This window comes from Saccostrea cucullata, unplaced genomic scaffold, assembly GCF_032062105.1.
Source record: "Saccostrea cucullata isolate Sc308-1 unplaced genomic scaffold, CSIRO_AGI_Scuc_v1 ctg274, whole genome shotgun sequence".
NCBI classification, from domain to species: Eukaryota; Metazoa; Mollusca; class Bivalvia; order Ostreida; family Ostreidae; genus Saccostrea; species Saccostrea cuccullata.
The window spans coordinates 44975-65181 of record NW_026936286.1 but is presented as its reverse complement, the minus strand read 5'-3'; the positions used below and the strand labels follow the sequence as shown (position 1 = coordinate 65181).

The window sequence follows — 20207 nt, the reverse complement described above, 5'->3', positions numbered from 1 at the left end:
GTTACCTGAAAATCCGATCTGCTTGGACCTCCTAAGCTTGTCCATTACCTGTATTTAGTACAACTACTTGTTCAACTGCAAAACAATCTCTCTTCCCTAAGAAATGAGAGTGATTCCAGTTATGTGGTGCTGTATACCCTATTCTTATGGCACGACTACATTGAACTCATTTGCAAACGGTGTAACAAATTGTTTGTAATTTTGCCTTTAACATTCATAGAATATCCATAAAGTATGTCTTCGTAAAAATAAAATGCCAATTTTCCTTTCGTTTTTGAGGTTACTATAACGATCGTTTACCGGTAATAAGTCTAGCTATATGAAAAAAAATATGGAGATAACGCACAGTTTTCGAGCTGAAAAGTCCACTAAAATACAAACCAAGAGCACAGCAAATACGGACATCTAAAACATCAGAGGTGGGACCAGGTACCATGGAGGAGTGAGCATCCCCTGCCGACCGGTCACACCCGCTGTGTGCTCCTTGTCATGATCGGGAAATACAGAAAAATACGTCGACGATTTAGTGTGTAAATAATGGTCTAACAATTAGCATGAAAAACGTCAGTCAGCGTTTAACTTAATGATATATTGTATTTGTTGGCAAGGCCGTTATATCGACCATAAAACTAACGAATTGATGACTCTTAACGTGATTGCTGATATTCTTGCTTCGTCAACTCCTTTGTCAATAATTTACCCCGTTTTAGAAATTTTTCATACCAACAGCATGCTCTGCGTATCTAAATGAGATTGTACTTCATCAATCTGATACTTCTAATATTGCATTATTTTGGCAAACGGAAAGATTAAAGGATCATTTACCTATTCCCGTGCATACTTCTATTTGAAAATTTTCTATGATGTTTAAAAAGCTTGATGTCAATGGATACAATTTTCTACCCGCCAAATGAAAAAAAGTTGTATTAAATAAAATTATACTTTTTTACACTGGTTTAAAATTATAAATCAATTACTTATGGATTGTTCTTTGCATTCAAAAAAGTTTAAATGGCCAAAATGTCATTTATATTGAATTATGGGATAAAATGTAGGCAGTAATCGAAAGATGCGTGTGTAATTCTTTAAATGACGATAAATAAACTCTTTTGTATTTTAAAATCCTGTAAATGCAATGAAAAAAAATTAAAAAGAAAACAAAACTTAACAAATAACACAATTTAAGATTTGCAATGAAAATGACACACAAAACCTAAAATGTAAAAACATACCTTCTTTCGAGCAAGATTATATTTCAACTAGGCAGGCATACACAAAGTTGACTCGAAAATATTATTATATATTTTATCAGTTTTGATACCCTTCAACTAATGGGGCAAATTCATAACAGATATGTTCATTTCGGCACCTTCATTTTGTAAATATTTCCACGAATGCTTTCGTAATACATATTACATTGTACGTCATAAACATTCCTCCTAATAGTGGTGTTATGCCTAAAGATAAATTATTTGGAAATAATGTAAAGAAACTGCAAAGATTTCTGAATTTTATGGTGTTTTATTCAAAGAAATTGAGCAACAAATGACACTGCAATAGTATTTTAGGAAAAAGCATTTTTCATTGAAATATATAGTGGAAAAATAAAATTTTGACTCACTTATGGCCATGTACTGTATGTACCTCTGTCCTCTACTATTTTACCACTGTAACAATGAGAGGGTATTAAAAAAACTAAATTTACATCACATGAGGATCCCGAGGGGATATCGGCATATTATTTTCACTAAATGGTGAATTCTTCGAAGATTTTTCAAATGATTTGCCCTATTAATGTAATACACTGTACCTACACTTTTATCAAACTATCTATGCCCCAATCTTAGCTTAAGAGACCAAATTTTGAACTTTATGGTGAAATTAATACGATTAAATGGTTGTTCTTTTATAATCTCATTATACCCTTCAACATCCTTTTATAACCAAACTTGGCTCTAATGAATATGATTTTCATTAAGCTAAATCACAATACTCAGTACTTATAACTTTGGCTATGCTATCTGATTTGAACATAATTTTATTTTATTATGTAACAATAACAGAAACGGATTGGGCAGCAGGCATAGCCTATATAAGCCCTCTCCACAGGTACAAGGTTAATTAATACACATATAGTAACAGGTTCATATATCACCAATAAGTTATAAATAACTAATACAAATTTGAATGGATTTTAGGAGAAAGTAAAAAAAAGAAGAAAAAATACATAAGAGTGAAGAGAGAAAAAGAAAGAAACAAATGAATACCGGTTTATGTGGAAATGAGAGGAAAGAATCGAAAAATAAGAATTACAGCAATTTATAAACATACAATGAATGTGTATTTGATTTAGGCAAGAACTGGAATAAATATTTCATAGTTTCAATTCATTTATGAAACCTTTTGGTTTGTGATATATATTTATGAACACAATCAAATAATTTCATATTTTTTTGCATAAGAAATATTACTATCACCAAAAAATAAAAGATTTAGGGATACAGGATGTTACAGGTCTATACTAGATATACAATTTAAAAGAGTATCTCTTTGCTCAACATAACATGGGCATCCAAAGAAAAAATGATATGCATTTTCTGTATGAAAACCACAGTTTTCACATTTTGAACTATCACAAATATAATCTTTCTGTAAATCACCATTTAAACTATTAGCAGTATTTCTTAGTTGACAATAAATAATATTTTGACTACGATTTCCATGATTAAAAAGCTAATTGTGTGTTCTATAATGAGTCTTTTTAATGGCATTAGTGAAAGAAGATAGTGTTGGTAAATTTCTAATATGGTATGGTAAATTATTCCATAGTTTAATTGTAGATGGGAAATAACTATTCATATGTGATGAGGTCCTCGTTTGAGGAATAAGAAAAGTAAGACCATTATTGTTTCTTAATGAATATGGGGTTTGGGGTGGAATACAAGGTCTTAATAGATCTTGAAGGTATTGTGGCGCTATTCCATAAACGATTTTGTAAAATAATATTAATTTATGCACTTTCCTTCTGTCAGATAATATATTCCACCCCAATTAATCATATAAAAGTGTTCTTGATAAGTTCACTCTCATTCCTGTAATAATTCTTGCAGCAGTAGATTGAACTTCTTTCAATAAAGATGATTCCTTTTCATTTTTCATAAGTAATTTGTATGTGAGATTTTCAGTTGGCATCACACTGAAAATTTAGTCCTAAATGTGTGTGATTGTTCGATGGTTCAATCATTGGGCCATTTAAGCCAAATTTAACTATGCTATCCGAAGTCTTCATTTTCAAAAAAAAAAAATCCATTTCTATATTTTTCAATGTAAAATTTCTATAATAAATCTTTTTTGAACTCCAACTATGCCCATAGGGCGAAATCTTGATTTGGGTCAATTATTTGTATGAAAACTTTTGTAGGTTGTTTTCTTTTCTTGAGCAGCGTATTTAAAAGATTTTTAAATGACGTCAAATGATTTTTATCCTGATTTCAGCGATCGCTTTCATGCGATTTACACCAATTACTAGATTTAGTCTATTTATCAAATTCAGGTACTGTTTATGATGGTTATGGTTCTAGTTTGGTACGCCCATTTTCTAAATGCAACCATTTTAAAAATCTAGAGTTGCTACTTCTAAATAAGTTTATAAAACAGGGCTTTGAGCGAACCTTTATAAAAGTCACAATAAGCAAAACGCAAATTATATGTTCCAACGTTACCTGAAAATCCGATCTGCTTGGACCTCCTAAGCTTGTCCATTACCTGTATTTAGTACAACTACTTGTTCAACTGCAAAATAATCTCTCTTCCCTAAGAAGTGAGAGTGATTCCAGTTATGTGGTGCTGTATACCCTATTCTTATGGCACGACTACATTGAACTCATTTGCAAACGGTGTAACAAATTGTTTGTAATTTTGCCTTTAACATCCATAGAATATCCATAAAGTATGTCTTCGTAAAAATAAAATGCCAATTTTCCTTTCGTTTTTGAGGTTACTATAACGATCGTTTACCGGTAATAAGTCTAGCTATATGAAAAAAAATATGGAGATAACGCACAGTTTTCGAGCTGAAAAGTCCACTAAAATACAAACCAAGAGCACAGCAAATACGGACATCTAAAACATCAGAGGTGGGACCAGGTACCATGGAGGAGTGAGCATCCCCTGCCGACCGGTCACACCCGCTGTGTGCTCCTTGTCATGATCGGGAAATACAGAAAAATACGTCGACGATTTAGTGTGTAAATAATGGTCTAACAATTAGCATGAAAAACGTCAGTCAGCGTTTAACTTAATGATACAGTCATTTAGGGTATTCCGAATCACTGCGGGTTTCGCAACCCTCGGGACTTTACCTTATCGCTGTACTTTATACCACATCTTCACACGTGTGACAACAACGCAGTCAGCATCAACAAGGTACATATAATTAATTCCAAGAAATAAAATCATAAATACCATGCATTAATTAGTTAATTAACAACTTAATTAATGAACTCGCTACATCCTTGTCGAAGAAATACCCTTGTAGAAAACGTAGTTTGACATTTCCAATCGCTGTAATAGCGGCGTTTTTGGTTGATACCTGTCATATTTAGTACTGAAAGAACGGCAATTTTATAAGCTTTTAAGAGCATTATATATTTTTGAAAACACTTCAAAGTTACAAAAGTTATAACCACATTTGCAACCCCGTACAGTTTAAGGTATTTCGAATCACGCAAGTGTAAATAAACGTGCACTCAAAATTACTCATCACACACAAACACAGGCTGATGCACCCTAGTTTGTAGTTTCATATGCCAAGGGAATAAAGTGAATAATATCATTATAGTCTACACACCTTTTATTTAAAAAAAAGTATTTCATTTACATATATCAAAGACACCTATGTACATAATGTATATACGTACACTATACACACATGCACTGTATGACATGGGTGCACTTTATGCAGAATTTGATCTAGGGGCGAGGTGATGGTTTGTCTTGAACTATTTTTAAAAAAAATGTTTTGATGTGGAAACGGGGGGGGGGGGGCTTGTTAAAAATTTTTAATAAGTATAACCACCCTTAGCCAACCCCATTCACTGTTGTTGCAAATTAAACAGTATGTAAATATATTTGATGATTGTTTTGATATAGAAATGGGAAGAACTAAGAAACGCAAAGAAATCTGGACCCCATCTAAAAGTCCGGCACAAAGACTTGCAGCCAAAGTTTCCAGGAAATATAAATCGCCACACAAGACTGTTAGGAAAGCTTTATATCAGGTGAATCAAAATAAGTTGTCAATAAGAAGAGCAGCATTAGAAAACAATCTCTCTTTTTCTTTTCTCCAAAGAAGAACATCAGGAAAAGTAGATGTTGACAGTAAAAGAGGTCCAAAGCCTGTGTTTAAAAAAGCCGAGGAGGAAGCATTTGCAAATTATTTGTCTGAAATGGCACAGAGAGGAATGGGGTTACGTCCAACAGAGTTTCTAGACTTCATTGAAAATATCATGAAAAAGGACAAAAGGGAAAATCCATTTAAAGACGACAGGCCTAGTTGGGATTGGTATTATGGATTTTTAAGGCGAAACAGTCACATAATTCAAAAAAGAACTGAAACACCTCTGGAAATCTCTAGAGCCAAGGTGACTGTGAAAGAGATTGATGACTGGTTTGATAAATATAAAATATTTATGTCTGACAATCATCTCCTGGACAGACCTGAGAGAGTATATAATGCAGATGAAACTGGATTTACAATGGGATCCAAATCTGGTCAGGTGATAGGTCCAGCCAAAAAGGTAAATGCCGCTCCAGTTCCACATGTATCAGGGGGGAAGAGCAAAGAGAGAGTTACTGTGATGTACTGTGCAAATGCTGTGGGCACAATAATACCTCCATTTTTTGTGTTTTCTAAGCCCAAACCAGCTTCCTATGACTTATTGGCTGGTTCACACAGACAAGCTCATGCAGAATTTACAGAGAAGGGTTGGATGGATGCAGAAACTTTCAGAAAATTTATAGAGCATCTTCATAATCATGCCGTGAAAGAGAGACCAATTGTTTTACTAATTGATAGCGTAGGGAGTCATGTTGACATGGAATCCTTTTCTATGGCCAAAGATCTTGGGATAGAGATCTACAGATTAGTGAGAAATGCAACTCACTTGATGCAGCCATTAGATGTGGGAGTTTATGGGCCCTTGAAAAAGAGCTGGTACAAACACCTAAGAGCCCATACCAAACAACATCCTGACGATATGGTACGCAAACAAACCTTTGCAAGACACTTGCAAGTGGCATTTCTAGATTTCTACAAACCATTGACAGTGCAAAAAAGTTTTGCTTCTTCTGGTGTGTTTCCAATAGACAGATTTAAGATTTCAGACTGTAGACTTAAGCCTGCCCTTACATATGAAGAAAAATTAGATGAAACTTCATCATCTTCCATTGGAATTCCTCCGATTCCTTATGAAGCGCAATCCACATCATCATCCATCCCATCTAAATCTACAACATGTAGCACAGAACCAGCCATTCTGAATGCTGAAGTAAATTCAGGCTTGGATATTCTTGCCCAAGCAGTTTGTGCACTGGGTAGTGACGATTCGGTAGAAAATACTGGTTTGCCTGTACATGTATCAATTCCGGATGAAATCTCCCAACATATCAAAGACGCAGACCAACTGTAAAATTGAAGAAAACAAACAGAAAAAGACTTGCAGATGAATTATCAGACAATTTGACATCAACAGACTCTATCAGGAAGATGGGCTTAAAGTCATTGGAAAAAACCAAAAAAATTGCATTGAGAGAGAGGAAAGCTAAGGAGAAATTTCTCAAATCCAAAGAGAAAGCTAAAAACATTCACACCCTGCCATCCAAAAGGAAAGTGAATAAACCATCAAAGGGTTCTTCAAAGTCAAATAAGAGGTTGCTGAAATCTTCCTCTACTGCAAACCCAATTCCGTCATCTGCTTCAACATCTTCCTTAGCATCTGAAGTATGTTTTGTATGCCATGCTGATGAGTCTGAACCAGGACTCTGGATACAGTGTGAGAAATGTCAGCGTTGGGAACACATTGCATGCATTCCAGATGACCATCCATGGAATAGAGATGCAATATCTCAGGAATCTGTCATATTCATATGTCAAATTTGCACAAATGTCATGAATTAAACATGGTAATTAAAGTTTAAATGATTATGATGACAAAATATACTTGTTTTGTAAGGAGCTTTGTATATTAAATTATAATAACTATAACTTAACTATCATTATTATATTCTCTCTCTCTCCCTTGCTCTTGCTCTCTCTCTCTCTCTATATATATATGTATATTCCCTGTCCGTGAGTTAACTTTCATGCATGTTTGAAAGTAACACTTTAATTTTTTTCTTACTTTTAGAGTCAAGGACAATTATCAGAGCAGCCAAAGAGGGAAATTTTGCTAAGAAATTGCGTGATTAAAGGATATCATGACTTTAAAATAAAGCCATTACAGTCCAATCAAGTACCGCTTAGAGTTGATAGGGAATATACGAATATTCATAATCCTGATGCTTGTTTGGTATGGATTCCAGATAATGTTCCTGCTGATCTCAAAGAAACAGTTACAGATGAAAAGAGGGGCCTAAAACTAAAAGATATAGAGGGTCTACCCTGTGGACATGTCCCTAGAGGTTTGGCCAGTGCATTTAGATATGTAATGGATGCTGGGGGCGAAATTTCTGCAATAGTTACTGGCGTTCCTTCACCAAGTTTCCCACCTTGGCCTCCTATGCTCGAGAAAGGAGGAGGTGTAGTGATTCCGTGTACATACCGAGTATGTCCAACTAATTTTCATATTGCTTTAACAATCATCCAGGAGCATCTTGAAGTCATGTCAGAAAAGGAAGTTATTGAACTTATTGAGGTGCCCACATTCTACAAAAATCTTTTGGAAATAGTGTTCATAATTGATTTTCGGTATGTCTTCTTGAGTTAAATTGTGAATTTTGTTGCATTTATTCAAAACACAGTTTCAGTTGTCTTATATGTAAGAGAAAACCTGTTTTACAAGAGTTTGGTTTGCTAAATATTTGCATTTATAAAAATTCTTGTACATAATCTGCAAACTGTACTGATTTTGAAGGAAGTCTTTGGTTTGTTTTCCATAATTTTTTTATTTTATCCATTTTTGTGCTTGTTTTTTTATTGAATATGTGTATGAATGATACCTACATTACATAAGTTGTACAATACATTCACCTCAGAGAGAGAGTATATAAGATATTTTTTCTTTTCAAATTTATATTTTTTAACATTTTTTATTTTCATTTTTTACAACACTCAGAGAAGTGAATTTTATTGTTAAAATACTCAGATAAGTCTTTTTTATTGTTAGAACTTACTCGAAGAAGTATATTGTTTATTGTAATTGTTTTACATTTAAATAAAACCTCTCAGTGATTAGTATTAAATATTTTTTTATGTTTACAGATATACATATTTGGGGGGTGGGGTGGCGGTGTGCCACGAATCAAATGCCTCCCCTGTACGATCCACCCATGTGTTTCTATAGAGTGATTTTAGAGAAAAGTTCTCAACTTAAGAATTAACCAGAAGTCTCTGTCGAGACTGAAGCTCTACTGGTTTGTACTTATAGCAAAGGAAGAGAAAAGTACTTAAGCAGTTGGAAATTGAAACTTTTCAACAGCAATAAATAGAATAAATAATAGATATATAAATAGAATAATGATCCTTGATTAAGTCTCTTTATGTTCTTAGTGCAGTCTACTTGCATGCCACATTTACATTATAATCAGACTAAAATTGTATTTGGAGTAGCATTTTGAAAGAATTTCACAGAAATGTCTATCTTTAGTAACCACGGCAACACCATTCATCGAAATCAAAAACTGATATACAGAATTATGTATCTTATTGTAGTCTACTTGTGTGCCAAGTTATACTGAAATCAGGATAAAACTCAGTACGGAGTAGCATTTTGAAAGAATTTCACAGAAATTTCTATTTTTAGTAACCACGGCAACATCGTTCATCGAAATCAAAAACTGGTACACAGAATTGTGTATCTTAGTGTAGTCTACTTGTGTGCCAAATTTCAACAAATAATATTTGATGATGTATGATTGACATAAAGACACATGGCAAATTTGATAGACATCATTTCGGGAGCAGTTTACACTGTTTTTAAGAACGTTTGACGGTAGAAAAGCTTAGTGCTCAAATGTCACCCTATATTTTGAAAAATAAGTGAAAACGACAGCGTGTACGAATGTCTTAACAATCATTTTAAAATATCAGTAATTGTAGTTATCCACGTTTGTTTGGTATTCAAACAGATAATGGAACTTGAATCTATTGCTTAAAACCCTCAAAACAAAATTTACCATAAGATGTACTTGATAAAAACAGCGAAGATCTGACAAGAGCAAAGAACTGCAAGAGCACAAAAACAGATTTATTTGCAATTTTCTTAAATATTAGTGGTATTGTTGTTCAAATTCGTATTCAGGGAGACAGTTTAATTTCTGGAGGAGTCTAGAAAGCAATTTTTTTGCATTCATTAGTTCATTAGAGGAAGAACCCAGAATCAGGAATCCACTACATTAATTTTCTTCATGACAGCGTCCAAACCTGCACCCCCTGAAGAGTAAAGGGGTTTTCGGGATAAACAGAAAGTTAATGTTTTTTCAAATTAACAATATTCACTAGATCTTTGACCTTTTGACTTGTTTCTATTTCCAAACTTGAAAAAACACCTTTCAGAAGGAAGAAACAAGTCCAGAAAATCATTGGATCTGCCATTTTCCAGTATACTTAGGGTCCTACACAAAAATGAGTTCTAAAAAAAATCAGAAATTGGATAAAAAATGTTACGGACATGTGTTTTAATTAAAAGAGATTAACAAGTTAAATCATTGAAAAGCGTATTTTGCTTCTTTACGAGCAGGGTCATTCTACGAATAGAGGCCCAAATGGTGTCCCGTCATTTTAGTATGTGTTGAGCAATACCTGGTTTATGAAATTTTAAAAATAAATCTGGAATATTGTAAAAGGAGATAATAAATATGCATACACACCGTAAGGACACCCCTGAAAGCAATATTACTCCTAAAAAAAATTAAAGTCATGGACTTGCTTTGAAATGCCATGTCCCAGACTACAAAATCGAATTTGTAATATTGAATATGCGTGTGTGAAAACTGAATTTTCTGTCAAAATTTAACCTGTTGAGATTACTAAGGTATAATAAAATATTCATTGTTGATCTTAAAAAGATACGGGTTACTAAATTCTTTTTTTTAATAATTTATTGTTTGTAAAACGGTGTCCCTGATATTCTTGTCATTACCGAAACGGCGAGATAAAACTGCAAAATATAAGAGACAAGAAAGATAATCCAAAAGAAGAAGCCACGTGATTAAAAGTTTCAGAAACCGCCATCTTTAATACGAGGGATAACGCTCTCCTGTGGGTAAGTAAGCAGATATTACATTGTAAATGGTCTTACTTTCAAGCGTATGTTTATTCAGTGTCATTACCGAATGCTTGCTACAATAAAAGTACGATCACCTAGGAAAAATGCAATTGTTTAGAAAGAAATATAGATTGGTTTTGAATTGTGTTGTACATTATTTAACCCCTTTTGGCAAGTAGCGCCCTCTATATTCTGTTTAACATTTCAAAATGTCATTACCGAAACGTGTCATTACCGAAACAAATCCCTTGAATCAAATCGTTTCGGTAATGACATCAGTGTTACGGTAATGACAAATCATCTTTAGATGGTCTTGTGCATGGATTTTGCAACACTATTATAGTGTTTTATGCGTAAGAGGTTGTTACAAATAACTCCTATATGTGGGTCCAGTCCTGGGAGGTAGACGAGACTAACCTACATCTAATACACAGTGTTTTGAACAATTGTTTTCAAATGCTGATGAATTACCTGTTTAAAAATTAATTTTGCTCAAGCCATGACTGTTTCTAAATAAATTTGGAATAACTGGGGGAGGGGGTTGTATACCATTATAAAGCACTTGCTTCTTAATGCAATTAAATGTTCAGATTGAAGTAAATTTCTAACAAATTTCTTACAATTTTGAATTAGCATTGGCTGTCAAAACAAAATTATTAGATTCATATCCATGCCTTTATTAAAACCTGTTACTTTTTTATTTCTAGGAATGAAAAAAAGTAAACTTGATAAGAAAAACATCTTTGCAATCGAAAATTTAGTGGTGATTTCTGAAAAAAAAGCTTAAGGAGCTTCTACTCTTTCAATACACTGATAACTTACGTTTTGACTGGGCAAAATTAGTCGTTGATGCATATGAAAAATATGAACATTCTAAGGAACTTTTATTATTGATGAACAAGTGCTTAAAAAACCCTGAACTATGGTACTCACTGCAAAAGAAAGATCAAAAAGATGGAGGGAAAAGCAGAAACAGGATCCAGAAAAACATACAAAATACTTGGAGAAAGAAAAGCAAAGGTATCAAGATAGGAAAAAAGTCGGCAAACTGAAAAATGTAGAATATCAGAGAGAGATCAGCGATCAGTAAGAAAACAATGGAGAAAAAATCAACGAAACAAAAGAAACAAGCTAATTCAGAGAATTCGTGTCCCCCGCTAGGGAAAAAGTCGGCTCCCCCTGACTGAATTTGTAGAATTATTAAATGTATACATGTATACTGAAGGAAATAAAATACATGTATGTCAATATGCATATAAAGATTTGATTGCTTATTCTTTACTATGTGTATAGAAGATTTTTTTATATGGAATATTTATCACACTGTAATGATGATTTTATAACCTCATAAATTTTTTCATTTCACATGCTGAATACTATCATTTAGTTAAAAAAAAAGTATTTAAAAAAAAAAAAAGAAAGGTTCGACCGAGATTCAATTCCGGGACCTCTCACATTAGAAGCGAGAGACATATCCACTAGACCACGGAGTCGCTTTACTCACAGTGAAGTATATGCAGAACTGAAGTCACATACATGTATATATTCATGTTTTCATGTTCGGTATTCTCAAAATTTTACACAATCCATGGTGTTTGATTTATTTAGCCTTTATTAAACAGTTATAATAGATATAATAAGAACGTAAAGTCCGCCGAGAACCTGTTTTATACGCAATAACTCTCCTCATGCCCCTGCGCTAAAAATAGCGACATGTAATACTATAAATACTAATAAAACAAACGGGGCGGGGCACTTTGAGAGGGGCGAGAGACGTCCTAGGGAGTTTTGGTATAGAATTACATTGCATAAGCTCAAAATCTTCTTGAAATATCGCCCGGAAATGATAGTATTACACACAGACAGAATGTGTAAATTTACGACCTTGAACTTTGACCTTTTGACCTCAAAATCAATAGGGGTCTTCATTAGGCCACAGGGAGTTGTTATATAAAATTTCATTGCAATAGCTCAAATGGTTCTACAGATATCGTGTGGAAACAAAAGTGTTTTAACAGACAGAATTTGCTTATTTATGACCTTGATCTTTGACCTTTTGACCTCAAAATCAATAGGGGTCTTCTTTAGTCCATAGGGAGTTGCTATGCTAAATTTCATTGCAAAAGCTCAAAGGGTTCTCGAGGTATCGTGTGGAAACGAAAGCGTTACAGACAGACAGAAAGACGGACGGACGGACGGACAAACCCAAATTAATATCCCCCACTTTTCAAGCGGGGGACAAAAAGGATAAGGAGACTAAAATTCTCCTTTCAACTAATACACCTCCGAATTCACCAAGTCAAGATCTGTCACGCGAACAGCTTCCTCAGGACGGAAGAACATCTAGAGGTAGAAAGAAAATCAGGAAAGATAGATCGAAAGCATACAGAGAAATTGATAAACTACGAATCAGACTTGCACAGAAGGAAAAAGATGTTGCCCGATATAAAAAAAAGAATCTACAGAGAAAAAGTGAAAAACAAAAATTTGGATTCTCCAAGAACTAAAACGAACACTTTTATCAGAGGACAAAATGTGTCGGAGGAAGTAAAGCGTACTTTGCATTTTCACCACAGCCTGGTCAAAGGTATTAGAGAAAAGTACAGATTGGCTGCTGAAAGGAAGAGTAAAGACATTTTTGTCAATGTTCTGACATCAAAGTTATTACGAAAATACCGACTAAAGAAGTATGCAGCCAAAGCATTTGGATTCTCAAGGAAGAGAAATTTAGATCACAAAGGGAATATGGAAACGCGGAAGGGCTTATTCAAAAGAAACAGATCAAGGATAGATGAAATACAGAGATCAGACAGATCTTTCCTTCAGCGCGACGATAACAGCAGGATAGCACCAGAAAAAGAAAGACTCAATAACCCGGAACAAAGTAAAGAGACAGAAGCGTTTTTTGAATGACGATTTGAGAAATCTCCATGATAAATTTCTGTCTGAATTTCCAAACTTGAAGTTGTCGTACTTGTTGTTCTGTAGGTTCCGACCATTTTGGGTGCTCAAAGCAACAGAGAAGGATCGCCAAACATGTTTATGTATAAAACACGAAAATCTGCAATATCAAGTTGATAAACTCAAAGGCCTTGGTCTTATTTCCTCAACAAATTTCAATTCCCATGCTGCAGAGATATGTTGTGACACCGGGAGCAAAACTTGTATGTATAGAGAATGTCCGCAGTGTGAAGACAAACAAGTTATTATATCAGACAGGGATCTTGGAAAACAGGTCACATGGAAAAAATGGGTCAGCCGAAGGGTTGAAAAGGTCAAGAGATATAAAGTATGTCACATCCTTGACAATGCGGGAAGATGAGAGTGGGAGTGCTATGTCACTTGTTGAGGAATTCCAAGAAAATCTACAGAAGATTTGTCGCCATTTCTTCAATATTAAACATCGTACATCGCACTTAGAACTTTGCGACAAAGTGACAGAAAACGAAGTAATGATTCATATCGACTTTTCAGAAAACTACCAGTGCAAGTATGACAGAGAAATCCAAAGTGTGCATTTTGGTGCAAACCAAAACCAGATCACTCTACATACAGGTGTGTTTTATTACAAAGACACATGCACGGGATTCTGTACCATTTCTGATTTTAACAAGCATGGACCCCCAGCTATCTGGGCCCACTTAAAACATACATGTTAACTCTCCCGATTTAGGCGGGAGTCTACCGCTTTTTCACTCCATCTCCCGCCTACCGATTTAATTCAGAATCTACCGCTTTTCTACAAAAGCTGCGTCTAAAGTATTTTTGGTTCGCTTGGGTATCCATTTTTGAAGCCACTCTCATAAAATCTCGCTAGATATCGCGTGATTTGACTCGGAATCATACACTTAACGCTTTTTTGTACATAGATTTCAAGCACGGATTTGACAACGACAACAACACAAAACTACCAGTGATTACATTGGTTACGATAAATTAATCAACATCCCTGCCATGAAAAAGGAGATACAGCTTTTAAGAATTAGATGAAAACATTTGACATCGTCTTTAAAAGCACAGAAGCTGTCAATAGAAATCACTCGATTGACCAAGCCATGTGGCACATCTCTACTTTCTATCATCGCGGGAAATCTAATTTATATAACGAAAGATAGGAACTTGTTTTAGATCTAGATTAAAACATGTCATCATTTGTTTTGTTTAAAAACTGAATGAACATTCAGAATTATTGCTTCTAGTTCTAGGCTATATCAGCAAAGATCACTCTTCAAAAGGCTAAGTAAAGCAGCCAATCCAAGCAAAATGATGAGCATGAAAAATATTTGAATTTGTACAATTTATGTCAAAGATAAGGTGTTTCTGTCTTCTTCTTTGCTGTTGACCTGATTTCATTTAAGGCTTATAATATACATGTATATTACATGTGTTTTAATCCAAGCGTTAAACAACACGCGCGCAATGCTACCGCTTTTGAGGTCTGAATCTCCCTATTTTTCATCACAATAGGTTAACATGTATGCTTAAAACCAATTCTGTCCTTGCTGCGAAGTACATATCCAGACATAAGCACTGTGTATTTTGTAAGCGATGGACCCACAACCCAATATAGATGCAAGGCAAATTTTTATTTGCTTTCAACTTTGCTCTTTGACTGGGGTTTCAAAGTAGGTAACTGGTCTTTCTTAGAAGCTGGCCACGGGAAAGGCCCTGCAGATGGTATTGGTGGATCGGTGAAGCGGGCAGCAAACGCCTTTGTCTCTAAAGGTGGAAGTATAAATAATGCAAAGTCAATGAAGACTGCATTGCCGCAAAAAGATTCGACTATTCAATATTATTTAGTTAGTGAAGCAGATGTTGAGGAGATCCATAGAATAATACCATCAGACCTGGACTCTGTTCCGCAGACCATGAAGCTACATCAGGTATCAGTATATTTGTAGTTTTATTGAATTCAAGTCATTGTATTAAAATATTGACTATTTATTTAGAAACTATCTTCCATTCATTCTCATTCACAGGTTTATTCAGAGGAGAGACACAAGTTAGGGTGAGGGTACTCAGTTGCTTTTGTGTAAAGCCGAAGTCGTGCGAGTGTTTCCACCCTTCAGCTTTTACCTTCACTTCGGTATCAGATCGTGTGAGTTCTCCGGATGTAGATCTTCCCACTGAATCCAATCCCTCTTCGGCTGATACAGACTGGATTGGAAAGTGGTATGTCGTTCTGTACGATGACGTGCCGTACCCTGGAATCGTCCAGGATATGGACGATGAAGACTTCGAGGTTAGTCATGCACAAGATCGGTCAAAACCGATATTTTTGGCCCCTTCTGCCAGATATCCTTTGGTATGAACATAACAAAGTTGTTTGCAAAATACAAGAGCCTTCTCCGGTGGGTAGTAGGCACTTCCAATTATCAAAAACCGATTATGAATACTTGCTCCAGTTATTACAGCAAATGTAACTGTGATCATTTGGTGCGTATTTTTGCAACGGTGAACAATTTGAAATGTTTGTTTTTTGTTGGTAGCCTTTCTGGTTGAAAAAAAAAATTGAGTGTGTTGTTTGTAGTTAAATTGATAATAAAGTTCATTCTTCCTTTATACCACAATGGGTTTTTTTGAAGGATAAGATACAAAAAATTTATAGAATAAGTTATGAAAATATTCGATCGCAACAACTCGAAACTATTTACCGAAACGCACTGTCACTACCGCAAGCATTGTCATTACCATAACGAGGAGAAAATAGGTCAATTAATTATCAGTTAATCTGATAATAAATGTAATAAAGTGTTTAATCAACATGCATGAGTCCGTGAAATCTCACACCGTAGAAAAATGGAAGTAAAATTATCATATGCACTCCTCAAGTGGTTTATTGACCAATGGGTTTTTTTTTGCATTTTTTAAAAACGTAAATTTAACACCACAGTACGAAAAATAATGTGCGATTATTTCACTCAAATTATCATGAAGGTAAGATATTACTAAGATTTATTACTTCAAAGTATGAAAAAATTGGTTTCATACCGTAACAATATTTTATGACGATTTAGTCGTCTGTTGCGGTAATGACATTTTTTTTTCATGTATGTATGTGTAAGTCTCAAAATAAGCAATAAAATATTTTAAACATTGCTGCTGCATGTTGAAATGGTTTCCACTAAGTTAGATTTAGTAAATAACGCAGAAAAATTCAATAAAATAGGGTATATGAATTCTGACTTTTGGAAAGTTCGTTTGGACCTCTATCCGTAGAATGACCCAGCACCGAGGACATTATTTATTGAACAGCCATTGTAAAATTAGTACTATATAGTCTGACCTTACAAAATTTATAAGGAACATAAAACAACAAAAAATAAAGAAATATTGAAAATTTTAGCTTGATATGTTCATTATACCCCCCGCTTGAAAAGCGGGAGGGTATATAGTAATCGTTAATTCCGTCCGTCCGTCCGTCTGTCCGTCCGTCCGTCTGTTACGCTTTGGGGTACCCATCTCTTATCCGCAACTCCTCTCATACCACTGAAGGAAATTTAATGAAACTTTCACAGAATCTTTATTACATATTGCCATTGTGCACCTCCTATTTTACTTTTTGATCTGACATATTTTTTGGATTTTCCAGAGCAAAACATGGACACCATTTTATTCATATGGGAGGCGGGGGGTGTACCTCTAGTTATTTCCCAAATTATTATGAAATAAAAACGACATTATATGATCACCCGGCGCCGTCGTTTAGTTTTATGACGTCTGACAACGTCATTGTTTTTCAATGTCTGCTTCTTCTACCCCATACACTTATATTGATGAGCTTCCCTGGAGCTAAGTAAGGACTTCAACCCGTCTTGTTTATATGATTTTACAATGTCATGAACAGCGGCTTTCAATGCATATAATACTCTAAATGGATTTATACATTGGGAGAGATTCTCGCTTGATTGTACCAGCATATTTTGCTTTTTTGAGTTCAATATCTACAACACATGCATGATCAACGTAATTTTTTGATGTGATTGATTTTTCACATCTTGACTACAAACCGACATTAACTGTGCATCCCTTTTCTCTCTGAATCTATTTTGATATTAAAAAAACAAGTACTCTGAATGCATATTTTTTCTCCGTAGCGAGTTAAATAATTTCCTAGGCCTATACCATTTTTCTCTCGGGACAAAACTTTATAGAATATTGGAAAAGGAAACGCCTACCCCTTTTTGACGTCATTTTCAAGGCAATATTTGTTTGGTTACTCCAGGTAAAATTTCCGATAAAATTTCATAGAACTTCCAGTATGAAGTAAAAAATCCATATTTAGTTGATCAATAGTGTCCCAACACATACTTGAATTAACGGGATTTTTGGACGTCAAACGTTCATATCAAAATAGTTTTCCACAGTTACACATGGGTCGAAAAAACGTCCTTTTTTAGGTTGCGCCGTCTTGACATACCATTGCTTACAAAAACATTACTAATTTATTTTAAAAAAATAAAATTTATGATTTGTGGTTTATTCTATAGATAGAACAGATGATGTTAACTAGATATTTTAAAATTCACTGATGTACGTAAAGCGGTTTAAATGTTATGGCAGTAGTCCACGAACTTTTTGATACCCCCTCGTATGTATTAGATATTTGTCAAATACAAAAACATTTTCGCAATCAATTATTAATTTGATATTTTTAATTCAAAATGTTATTGCTACATACTTTGTTGTTCATGTACACATCAATGTTAAAGGAAATCTTTAAATAAAGTAGCGTTGTCTCTCTTTCATTATGTAATTTATAAACGTGAAACCAAAACATTACTGTGTAATAAGTGCAAAACTTAATTATACACTGTAAGTAATAAACATAATAGTCGAGGCTTAAGTTCCCGCATCTTTCAATTCACCGTTTCTTCTAATAAAATCTAAATGTTTACCAAAATGGGCAGAGAATGACCATAGAAAGTCTAATATAACTTCTAAAAGTCATCAAATTTGATAATTTTCACATCAATTTCCAAAAATTGATATTCATAAAATGCTAAATATCTTATTTTCATTTTCGGTCCATATCTGATGAAAAGGTATTTGATGAAAGTTTCATGTGATATTCTTCCAGCTATATCGACTGTGCTCAGTAGTTTTTTTTAAGCAAACTGCTACTAAGTCTTTGTGTCCTTTCTGTAGGATAAAAATTATTGAAAATAAATGTGGTTTTATTTCAAGTTTCTTGAAGTGTTCAGTCTAACAAATCAAAATTATAGGTGATTTCACTTGAAACGTGGATTTGCTAATTTTAAATATTAAGAGGTCCAAACAAGGAATAAAGAGAGAGAGAGAGAGTAAAGAGAAGTGTACATGTAGAATGTATTTGTAAGTATTGAAAACTGGTCAACACAAGATAATTTTCAAAACTTTTAATGTAAATTAATGCATTAAAAAATTACAAACTACAACGGATTGCACAAATCAAAGGAAATTACATCAAGACCAATAAAATTTGTACTAAATGTTTAAAAAATATTTCAAAGACATGTCAATATCTATATTTTAACAATGATGAAACATTATTATAATTACTAAATTATAAGTGTACATAATCAAAGTCTTTCCTTCTGTCTTCTCTGTGGTTCTATCCCTTTCACTCTGCTGGTCATTCAAGCCCTGAAAAATACTACAAAGTAAAACGTTAATCAGGGTACTTTCTATTACAAGTCTAGTCATACAACACAAAGCAAAAGCAGAGCCAACACGGATCTGTGAAAACACAAGTAGGATGAGGTGCCAGTGGGGAGTAAGTATCCCCTGCCGATCAATCACACTCGCTGTGTACTCCTTATCATGCCCGTCTGAACGAGGAAAAATCCTAAATATATTTGTATGAAATACGCCCAACTTTCAAAGTTTGTGGAATTTGCTGACATCAAACTCCTTACCAAGATAAATTCTGTGTTTCCATTAGTATAATATTTTATTCCCCAATATTTTCAACTGTTTCGCGTCCCAGAAACATTGTAAGTTTTCTTTTTACTACCATTCAATAAATTAAAAATATATGATCCAAAAGTTTATGAAGATTGTAATGCAATACTGAAAACATGCAAGACTGCATGATCTATCCTAACACAGTATCTCGTAGAAATAAAATCACTGTTATAACACATGTGCCTGTATGTTTCAAAGAATCATAAAGTCAGGAACTGGATGAGAGAAATGAAGAAATGAACTTACCTACTGATGAACGTGATAATTGTGTAACCACACAACACATCATCACAAATATTTCCTATGAGCAGAAGAAAAATGCATGATACGAAATCATGGTGACGATCAGTACTACACCCCCAAATCAATCGGTAATCCTCGGCTAACACTGCTAAGCTCCAAAAAACTCGGGTGTTATTGGTTGAGGAATAAGTACATGTATCAAGTTAATATATTTTCTCTGGAACTTCATCTTATCCCGTTTCGTATTTCGCATAAATTTGTTGCCTCCTTTTATATTTGATTTGATCATGAGTACAACCTTCTGTCTGTAGTACTTAAAAGCACAAACCTTTCGTTGGCTGTGCCACAAAGAAAGTCCGAATTCAAAGGTATTACAGTTGAAGGAATTTTCGTATTATGGTAAAAGATGGCAGAGCACAGATCACGGTCGGGTTTAGTATGTGTCACTCGAGGAGCTCCGAGTGTCTCCTCAATGTCGGATACTTTGACGTCATGGACATGCGCATCTTAAATAGTATGCAATTTCTAAGGAAG

General features: G+C 34.3%; 1 protein-coding gene across 1 annotated transcript; it reads left to right on the top strand.

Moving 5' to 3' along the window:
• Positions 1-5153: 5153 nt before the first annotated feature.
• Positions 5154-13397, top strand: LOC134245239 (uncharacterized). Its single transcript, XM_062727514.1, is given in 4 exon segments — positions 5154-6675; positions 6678-7165; positions 7407-7966; positions 13061-13397. Coding segments are annotated over 4 exon segments (2907 nt in total).
• Positions 13398-20207: the final 6810 nt, after the last annotated feature.